This window comes from Xiphophorus hellerii, chromosome 6 (assembly GCF_003331165.1).
Source record: "Xiphophorus hellerii strain 12219 chromosome 6, Xiphophorus_hellerii-4.1, whole genome shotgun sequence".
NCBI classification, from domain to species: domain Eukaryota; kingdom Metazoa; phylum Chordata; class Actinopteri; order Cyprinodontiformes; family Poeciliidae; genus Xiphophorus; species Xiphophorus hellerii.
In genome coordinates this window covers 9,249,721-9,260,123 of record NC_045677.1, presented here as the reverse complement: position 1 = coordinate 9,260,123, position 10,403 = coordinate 9,249,721, and the positions used below count along the sequence as shown (strand labels likewise).

The following is a 10,403-nucleotide window of genomic DNA, read 5'->3' as shown; positions in this document are numbered from 1 at the left end:
TCTCCTCCTCCTCTTCTTCCTCTCCTCCTCCTCCTCCTTCGGTTGAGCCCGCAACATCCTGACCGGCCTTGGCTGGTGTCAGGGAGCGCCAAGCCCGCACAGGGACGGATGAATTAGTGAACCTGCAGTGACCGCCATTCGCTTCATTTCTCACTTCTTCTCTTTATTGAAGAGTCGTGATTGTGCAAAGCGGACACAAGGTTGGTAAGAGTAATTTTTTACAATTTTTTTATTTATTTATTGTTATCCGATTTGTTACAAGGAATTGGAATGAGATCCCAAACAATCGCAGTCTGTTGGCGCATGCGTCTTTATTTGTCGTGCAGTGAAACAAAAACAAACACAAACAGAAAGAAAGAAAAACCTTCATTTGTATGCAGAGCACTTTGTTGGGGGTCCCGCACAGCCATGGTCACATATTGGCACGGGCACGTCGGAGTTTTTAGCCCAACTCCTTTTAGGGTAGAGTGCGCTTATTGAACTTGATGAACGCGCAGGCAGGGCGCAAGTGTCGCTGTTCTCCTCGTGGGAAGAAAAAAAAAGTAGCCGTCCTCAGTTTTCCAACTCCCGATGCGCCATTCTTGGTTATTCCAGTCAGAGCTAATTATTCTGTGAAGTGAGTCCCCATGCAGCGGGGCTCAGATCACATAGCACTGCAGCTGCCCCGCTGCACGGCAGAGCGACTGAGAGCTAAAATAGGAAGGAGAGGTAGGGTTGCGCAGCTGACGGTGCTGATTCCAAGGAGCCAGACCTCTTTCAGTCCCATTTAAGTCTACAGTCTCTCGATCGTAAAGGTTTATTAGTAAAGTGGGACTTCGTTTTAAAAATATACTTTTTTTTTTTTTTTAATGGGGTATTTTTGTATTTCAATTTAGCTTGCGTGGATTGAAAAATAAATGAACAGCTCTTTCATTGGTTGTCAGTAGAGTCAGTTCCTCTCCCAAACCCTTTGAGAACGTTCCCTTTTTAGAAATGATATGGGTTGGTTCGATCTCAGTTACCATGGTGGGCTATTGTAACTACTTCTCAACACTTTTAGGCCTCCAGCGCCCAGATTCGCCATGGGGATCAAGGCTGCTCTCCCCAGATATGAGCTGTATCTCTACTCTGCTGTGCTCGCAGGGGCTCTGATATGGGCTGGCAGTTGGATATTTGAAGCCTCCAGTGGTGAGTGTGTAACCCCTCCAGGGGGAATTGAAAAACACTCAAACACACACACACACACGCACACACACCAACCCACACAGGAATCTTAGAGGGCTGTTGTATTCCCTAATTTGACTGTTCAATGTTTTGTCAAGTTACAACAAACTTCAAGGGATTTTACTGGGATTTATTTTGTGTGTGATATATTGACACGAGAGTCAGTGTCTGGACTTTGACTTGGCCATTAAATCACTTGCTTTGATCTAAGCTCTTCTATTATAGCCATTCATGTATAAGGGGGTGATATTATATATTTTCTATGCACATAGTACCATTTTGTACCACAATCAAGTTACATTCAGTTGTTATAATAATGCTGCATATATTGAACATGACTTAAAATAATTTTTCCTTAGCAATTTAACACCTTGAAATGGGGTCTCTGTCTCTTTAAGAAGCTCCTTCTCTTTCTGACAAACCACGCTCAGGAAGTCATCACAATTACATTCCTCTGTTAACCCGCTGGCAATATTTTTTTTACCAGCGTTGCACCTGTGGCTTTGTTTCAGCAGTCGTTTTTTTCTTGCTACTCTTCCACGAAGGCCAGATTTTTGGAGTTTTTATTTGTTTTTGACTGATAGTTGTCCTATTAACAAATGGATCTCAGCAGCTCCTCCAGAGTTGCCATGGTTTTCTGGGCTGCCGCTCTGGTTATTTCTCTCCTTGTCCTGCTATGTTTCTTTGCCGTTTTGCCAAATTCTAACAGTGACTCATGAGATCTCCAAAGCTCGGGATATTACATCCTGACGGCGGATCGTTTAATAACCAAGGCAATATCTTAAGATTATTTATTTGCACTTGATTTTTTTAAAGGGGTATCAGCAAAAGACGGCTGAATACAGATGCACGCCTCATTTTTCTAGATTACTTGTAAAAAATATCACTTCCATTCCATGTCACAGTTACGAGCACTAGCTCGTGTTCTTCTTTCTCAAAATATTCCCAGTAAATTTAAAGTTTCTTGTTGCAAGGTGACAAAATGTGGAACAGCTTAATGGATGTGAATAATTTTTTTTTAAGGCTCTGTACAGGCGTACGGGTAATTTTCTAGAAAGTGGCCCGGCAAGCTTGCTCACTGGTGTAAAACAACGTTTAAATAAATTTAACTGCAAAATCTACAAAAGTGGGATTTCTTTTCAAATGAAATTGTTTTCAAAAACTGGGTCTTCACCTATTTTAGCTTTCCCAATCAATTTAATCCAAAAGTAGACCAAAGTTCACACAATAGATTGAAATGAGGCCATTTTACCCAAAGGAACCGCTGCTGCATGCTCTTATTAATGTCATGACAATTTAAAGACGGTCAGCTCTTTTCTTCAAAACAGGGAAAACATTTTTCAATGTATAATGTGCAAATAATCCGTCTCTTACATGCTAGAACTCCTCTTACGCTCCTCCTGAACACATGGATCAGAATGGACCGAGCGTAATCTGGTGGTTGGTACTGTTTGTCACCGTCTGTGCTGTCAGATGATGAGTCAAGGCACCTTCCTGCTGCCAGTCATCTTCCCCTGCTTTTTTGCTTCACGGTTTACTGCCTGCCTCGTCTCCACAGTCCATGTCTGCATGCTGCAGCAGCTCTGTATACTGGCAATAAAAGTCTGGCTCTGCTCCAAGAAGTAAGAGGCTTTCCCCCCCCCTGACCTGCCCTCACATCATTATGTCTTTTTTTTTTTTCACAGCCATTGGGGTAATTGGGCAAAAGCTACACCAGCACCAGCCAGTCAGAAACTAAATGTTACAAGCGCTGTTTCTCTTTTTAATTTTACTTTATTTCTTTACATGCTGCAAGTTGTTTTTTTTTTCAGGCTTCATAGAAGACTAATCTCCTCCAACAAGATTATTTCACGATTATAGGTTCCCGCCTCAAAAATAGAAAGCTCAGCACCGAAGTGGGTTATGTAACATTCGATATCATCTAATGGACCGAATGGGTTCTCACATTACTAAATTCACACTGCAGATAATCCAATAATCAGACCGACGCTTGCAGGACGTCTGAGTAGCGGCGGGATCATTTTTGCGAAATTACTCGACTCATGTTTGTGCTTGTCTGCCCCTTCATTCAGATAATATAAACAGAAAGGCCTTTAAGGAAAGTGTGAAGCCAGGATGGCATTATTTTGGCAGGAAAATGGTGAGTTCTCCTTTCACAGCAAGCACAGATATGAGTGGGTGTTGCAGCAGCTACCGATGCACCTTTCTTCTTCTTCTTCTTCTGCGCCTCACAGGATGTTGCGGACTTCGAGTGGATGATGTGGTTCTCTACATTCCGCAATCATATCCTTTTTGCGCTCACTGGTCACGTGATCTTTGCCAAGATATTTACCCTGCTCGCTCCAAAGGTGTGTGGGAGTGTGTTGCAGAGCAGAGGCAATGACGTTGAGACGGCACTTTGGTTTGTCTGCACGTCTTTTGTTGATTGTATGTGGACTGTACATAATGTATGTGTTGCATATGATCTGTCTTGCGAATGAATGCAGTCAGTCAGATTTGATTGGGTTTGTGCTGATGTGCATAGCAGGTATTAGGTAAGATGCTTAGAGGGGCTGAATATTTATACAATCACTTATTTTTTGTTGTTGAACGGTCATTGTTTTTAGGAATCAGTTTTCACTTTGACAAAGTCATTTTTTTTGTACATTCCCTCTCTCAAAAGAGCCAAATATTGTTGAGCATGGTTGATCTGCAAAAGCAATAAACAAGTGCAAGACATTCAAAAGGTTCCATACTTATGAACATTGTTGAAAGGGGCTGCAGATATAACCAAAGATTCGATATATTATCGTGGTGACGCAGGAGCTTGAACTGCACCTTGCGCTCTTGAGATGTTTGCTTGCCTGGTTTTGTTGCTACTGTTATTTTTGAGGTACTTAAAACAAATGACCATGTTTTAAAGATGTCTCTTGTCTTGTTACATGCTTACTGTGAAGATTGGTATTGATGGATGTAAGGTAACTTTAATAAACCCGTGAATGTCTTTTTTAAATTGCTTGTAGGACAGTAGATTTCATTTTCCTCGCCTCTATCATAATCCCCTTGAAACTGTTTTTTTTTGTTGTTTTTTTTACTAACATCACTACTTGTAGTGTGGCATTTAATTAGGAGTGAAGATAAATGAGTCAAAACATCCCTTTAATGCTGGCCTGTTTTTTGTTTTTCTTCCCCCCCACCCTGCAGCACAGACCCTTGATCTTTGCCGCGTACGGAGGGCTGGCCGTCCTGGTCACCATGGGCTGGACCTTCATGACTCTGGTTGTGTCCCACTGCGTCATATTGTACAGCGTCGCCCTGGTCAAGAAGAAGTGGATGTGCTTTGCTGCAGGTCTGGGCACACTGGCCTCCATCAAGCTGGAGCCGTATAACTCCTGGCAGGTGAGTGGGCTGTTTCCTCTTTGGCTTCCCTAACACAGATGACTGACTATGCCAGTTTTACAGAAGAAGGATTAACATACCATTTGTTTGCATAATGCCAAACACAACATTTACTTTGCAGATAGCACTGGGGAAGATTTCAACCTCTTCTTTTCTACATACTTTGCTTCCAAGGAGCTGGACTTTCTTGTAAAACTTTTAATGGTCTTCAAACGATAAATGGCCTGTAGTTGTATAGCGCTTTATTAAGTCCATAGTTCCCCAGTGAGTTTCACTCTGCAGTCAGTGATTCACACACACATTCACACACTAATGGTGGTGTAGCAAGCAGCAACGGCTGCCCTTTAAGAACAGTAATTTAGGTTCTTCTGAGGTGATTTTTACTCAAGTTCATTTAAGAAAAACACAAGAAAGTCTGGCACCGTGTTTGCAATATGTGAGGAAATAAGTGGTGGTTTCCAGTTTTTGTACAGAACTTCAATTGTGTTCTGTCAACATGTTCATCAAATACCAATAAAACGAGACAATACACTAACATCTCTGCACCCAATATAAAGTTTCTGTGCCTGAAGCTCAGGAATGGCTGACTCCCCCTGTAGGAGACCTTGGTGACCGGATCGTTTGACCTGCAAGACATCCTGTTCTATGGAGGCTGTGGCTTCAGCATCATGCGCTGCATGAGCTTTGCCTTGGAGAACTGTGACAGGAAAGAGGGCAACTACACCTTCTCCGACCTCCTGAAATACAACTTCTACCTCCCGTTCTTTTTCTTTGGACCTATTATGACTTTTGACCGTTTTCATGCCCAGGTAAGGTCGCACATGTGCGGATCCATTGACCCGAGGTATTTAGCTACTGCAATCTTTATGGGTATTCTTACTTATCAAGTCCACAGGACTCCAAAAGCGCTTCACACTACATTCAGTCATTGACACAGTCACGCACTGGTAATATTAGAACAAAAACCATTTGTTGACTTAAGCACTTGTCCAAATTGATTTCAGTTTCTAACATTATACGCTGTAAAAAAAAAAAAGCGCACTTTATGGTAAATTACCGGCAGCTGTGGTTGCCAGAATTATATCGTAGTAAATATGGCCATAGAGGATATTACGGTGTAATATTTGGGCAAATGTCACTTTTAACAGTTCAGAACTGTGTTTTCTACAGATCCTAACTAAAAATTATTTGAAATTTACGTGTCTTGAGTTATGGTAATTCAAGGTATTTTCTATGGCAATATAATGTTTTAGGTTCTATGATCTGTAACTGCTGATATTTACAATTTCTATCATAGAATTTATGGATTGTTTTTCTTACAGTGTAGTCTAGTATGTTCTATGTGTTTACATTGCTTCTCCACAGGCTAACAACACTCAGCTAACCCGCAAGGAGAGGGAGATGTGGAACATCACCACCAAGGCCTTGTTACACCTGGGAGTTATTCTGGTGGTGGACGTCTTCTTCCACTACTTGTACATCTTGACTATACCCAGCGACATGAAGTTGGTCAACAAGCTGTCTGACTGGTGTTTGGGTGAGCAACTGAAAGATTACTACCACACAAACCTTGTGCACAAATCCTTGCTTGATCTTGTTCTCAGAATGTCATTTCAAGAGTAGTAGTAGCATCACGGTTTGGCTGCGCTCTACAGAGCCACTTAGATTTCATCCTGTCACAACCATAAACTGCAGGGTATTTATCTACATATGCTGTCTATCCAAACCGTGCGCCAAGCAAACTTCAGGCTATTTCTGGATCAGCATTGACACATTGGAAAGATCCTAATTCACCGACTTAGACGCAGACCGATCAGACTTCCTCCTCCATTGCAAGCGATTGCACCAGGAAGTCCAGCATTCATACCTTGTGTCAAACACACACACAACTTATCCATTAGCCAAATGCCAATGGTGAATATTCACCACACAGGTGAATATGAAAGCAATGATGGATTGCTTTCCGGGCTGTCCAAAGATTGGGAAATTGTTTTTATCTCCCAATCCTGCTTTCAGCTTCTCCCTACCTTTCTTCCTGAACTGTTTGCTGGTGCTTTGGCCTATATGAAGCTGTTTGTTAGTGAAGTGAGATTAGAGTTACATGTAACTGGATTCTGTTTTAGATTACTTCTGAATCCAATTGGTTCTACTGGTTTTAATTTAGAGTTATGGTTCTACTGGGTTTTATTTAGAGGCATCAGAGGAAATACAGATAGATAGAAACATGCCATTTTTTTTAAAACTAGCTTGTTAAAACCACATATCGAAGTTTGTGGTGTTAATGTGGCGCTTTGTAAAAAATTCAAGGCATACAAAAATTTTATTTCAGCAAAAGTCGAATTCAACGCCTTAAAAACTGAGCAGAATAGAAATGTAATGTTTTGACAGATTGTCTAATCTGCTATGTTTGTAGCGGGACTGGCTTATTCCAACCTGGTGTATGACTGGATAAAAGCAGCTGTAATGTTTGGTGTCATCAACACTGTGGCTACACTGGACCACCTTGACCCGCCTCAGCCTCCCAAGTGTATCACCATGCTCTACGTCTTTGCTGAGACGTACGTGTCACTTCCTCCTTAGTTGCTTATTGAGAAATCAGGTGACTGTTTAGCTGTTGCACAAAACAAATGTCTTTCCTTCTTTTTTTTTTAAAGGCACTTTGACAGAGGCATCAACGACTGGTTGTGCAAGTGAGTTTTTGGATTTACACCTGACTGTTTGGTAACATAATACGATTTCCGTTTGAGACAGTATAAAATCTGAGTTGAAATTTTGCAGGTATGTCTATGACTATATTGGCGAGAATCATGACAAGATCTTTAAAGAACTTCTTGCAACAGTCTGCACTTTTGCCATCACCACCTTGTGGCTGGGCCCGTGTGAGCTGGTTTACATCTGGTCATTTTTCAACTGCTTCGGCCTCAACTTTGAGCTGTGGGTGGCAAAGTTCTTCTCCATCCCACCCTTTTCTATCATGGAGGTGAGAAGTGATCAAAAAATAACCCCTTTCTATATATTAAAATGTCCAATAATATTATTGTTTGAGTGTAGTTTCGTCCATTAATATAAATAAAACTTCTGGAAAGTGCAGTGTGTAACTTTTGTGAGATTTTTTTTTTTTACGTTTGTTGAAACTGTCATAATGTCGTGACAGTATGCTACGAGACAGATGGTCTGTAAAGAAATCAAACTCCTTTGCCTTTTTCCAGTGCTGCCAGTACTTACTAGAAACAACCAATCCGAGCCAGAAGGCGGGTCTTAGTGCTGTCAATCACTCTTCCGCTCAGCAGAGCCTGTTGTGAATGCTAGGCTAGTTAGAATGGCCACCTATGACAGTGGATAAACCGTTTTCCTATAACAGTAAGTTATTTCTCTGCCATTAGCACATTTAGCAGCAGGTACATGAGATTGATTAACAACTCTACGACCCACATCCTGGCTCTGATTGGCTGTTTTTACAGGGAGCAGTGGAATAGTAGCTCAGGGAGAAGGTGGAGAAGACTGATTTCTCACAGATTATCTGCCTCGTATACTAGCAACAGTTTCAATAGATATGCAAAAACCATCTTTTTAAGAAAAGCTACATATGCGCAGCTTTAAAATGCAGTAGCTCTTTATTTATCTGACCATGTCAGATCTGAGGAAGTCATTTCTGTCACTTCTGTTTGTTTTCGGTACGTAGGGAGCTATGGGTGAAGCCATGTCTCGTAGGATCAGGGGTGTCTTCAACGCTGCCAATTTCTGGGCTATTGTCCTCTACAATGTTCTTTCCCTGAACAGCTTGGAGTTTGCCAAGCTGGTGGGCAGAAGGATTATTTTCAAAGGTGGGTCTAACACACTGGTAAAGATGTGTAAAAAGCCTTAAATATCCCAGGTCAAAAGGACAAGGGTGCAGTACCTTGGTTTTTAGCTTTACCTTGATGCTGCGCTACTTTGAGACTAGTCTTTAATGTAATCTCAGTCTTCCCTGTTACGTTTTTCTAAACTTTCATTCCTCAGGTTTTCCTCTGTCCACCCTGTCCGTGCTGCTTGTGACTTACTGTGGTGTGCAGCTGGTGAAGGAAAGGGAGCGCCAGCAGGCCCTGCTGGAGGATCCAGACCCAGTGAAGCCAGTGGATGATGGCAAAGACAAAGCTGAATAATCAACCATAAAACCACTGTATTTTTTATTTTTTACTTCTATGGCAGGCCCCTGACAAGGTTTCATCGTTAGCCTCGCCAACTGTAACAGAACTAGACTGTGACAGCCGGTTGGCACCTTTATTGTTCACGAGGGCGGAAGCTTTTGCTTGTCAAAAGTGAGTCAGTATTTTTGGACATAAAGTACCCTGAAGTGCACTTGCAGCAGATAATTGTAAACATACTTTGGCACAAACCTAAGATTGACATGTTTTGTATTTGTATTTTATCTGAACAAACGTTTATTATGCCGATCGCAAGCCTTGCAAAGAAAACAATTAATAAGAGGATAGGTAAAGTGTTTTTTTTTTTTAAATGAGCAGCTACTTTGCTCAGTTTGTATTCTGCCGTTTTATTATTCTCAGATTTGAACATTCTTGCCTTTCATCGCCTGCAGTATAGTTTATTTTATTCAAATATTGTTGTTTTTTTCCTTTAGATGCTTCAGAGGCTATTATCACAAACCTAAAGGGAATGAAACTTGAAAGAAACCTGCAATAAGAAACACAAACAAAGGGTGCTGTGGAGGTCTTCCACAAGGCTTTCAGATGATTGTAATGTATTTGTACTAGTAACAGTAGCGGATAGACTTTTGTTTTTAATAGTTGATATGTATTGGATGTCTTAGGATGCTGAATGTATTTAAGTCTTTGAACCACGTGCAGAAGATGATTGCCTTTTTCCACTTCACAGGGTGTTTTTTTTTTCACAGGAAATTACTGATAAATATTGGTGTATCTTTCCTCCAACCATCTCACACACGTCAGGCGCACACTTTGCTCTGGTAGACAATAGAGCAAACAAAGAGCCTGGGTCAGTCTTTCAGTGAGTGTCAACAAAACCTGCAGCTTGTCTCCAATGTGGAAGGTAATGAGGGAAACTTTATAAAGACTGTAATATGTTTTGTCATTCGGTGCTTTCATGCGAATGGCTGTTTATTTAACTGTTTGTCCTGAAATAAAGATTTATTTCATCCTGTTCCGAGGTAAATTTGTTATAAATACCTCAAGTGACTTATTGCTTGTCTAAATGAATACTTTGAAGATTTACCATTCACTTTGTAAAGGTCTTTGGGGCGTATTAGCCACTAAAATTTTTAAAGACACGATAGAGCGGCACTTTATTTTTCACTCACAATGACAATATAACTCTGTGGTAGACAAGCAGCTTTTGACAGATTTTGATATTGGATCTGAAGTCTTTAAGTTTCGTTTCAGCCTCGGTTCTCCTCTGCATATTTCCTGGATCTTCCTGAAATACATGCAGTGCTCTCACATGCAGTCCGGCCAATTAAAAACATGCAAATGTCCAAAAAAAACCCCCGTCTATCCGTAAAATATGTGAAACTGTTTTATTCATATTATTCAATTGTATTCGGCACTGACCAGTCAGAGCTTCCAGAAATTAAGCATGCATTCTGGGAGAGGATTCTGGATTGAGACATGTTAAATACGGGCTATTAGTTGCTTGTGCTGATGTTTTGCAATTGACTTACATATAGTTTGACAAATATTAGTGTGTTGAGTCTAAAGATAAAGTCGGAATATTAAAAAAAACGTAATTTAAATCATGTAAGGTAAGTAAATGTTTATATTACAAATTGAGTGAATACAGTTTAGAAATGGAATTTAAATTTAGACCAT

At 40.8% G+C, this 10,403-nt stretch overlaps 1 protein-coding gene across 3 annotated transcripts; it reads left to right on the top strand.

Moving 5' to 3' along the window:
- Positions 1-26: 26 nt before the first annotated feature.
- Positions 27-9,738, top strand: hhatla (hedgehog acyltransferase like, a). 3 transcript variants are annotated; one of them, XM_032566555.1, is made up of 13 exons: positions 27-200; positions 1,040-1,167; positions 3,276-3,343; positions 3,438-3,551; positions 4,140-4,160; positions 4,387-4,581; positions 5,181-5,390; positions 5,947-6,118; positions 6,995-7,139; positions 7,236-7,271; positions 7,360-7,561; positions 8,264-8,405; positions 8,581-9,738. In XM_032566555.1, exons 2-13 carry the CDS (start codon positions 1,062-1,064, stop codon positions 8,721-8,723), a joined length of 1,554 nt encoding a protein of 517 aa, XP_032422446.1. In that variant the 5' UTR covers positions 27-200; positions 1,040-1,061; the 3' UTR covers positions 8,724-9,738. The 3 variants fall into 3 exon arrangements, with proteins under 3 accessions (XP_032422446.1, XP_032422447.1, XP_032422448.1); XM_032566556.1 differs by having other exon boundaries at positions 27-204; XM_032566557.1 differs by lacking the exon at positions 4,140-4,160 and having other exon boundaries at positions 28-200.
- Positions 9,739-10,403: the final 665 nt, after the last annotated feature.

Bases quoted from the DNA above. Each gene is read 5' to 3' on its own strand.
- hhatla (XM_032566555.1), top strand. From the start codon at position 1,062: ATGGGGATCAAGGCTGCTCTCCCCAGATATGAGCTGTATCTCTACTCT. The intron at 3,344-3,437 runs GTGAGTTCTCCT...TGCGCCTCACAG, and splicing joins ATTATTTTGGCAGGAAAATG to GATGTTGCGGACTTCGAGTG. The intron at 6,119-6,994 runs GTGAGCAACTGA...CTATGTTTGTAG, and splicing joins GCTGTCTGACTGGTGTTTGG to CGGGACTGGCTTATTCCAAC.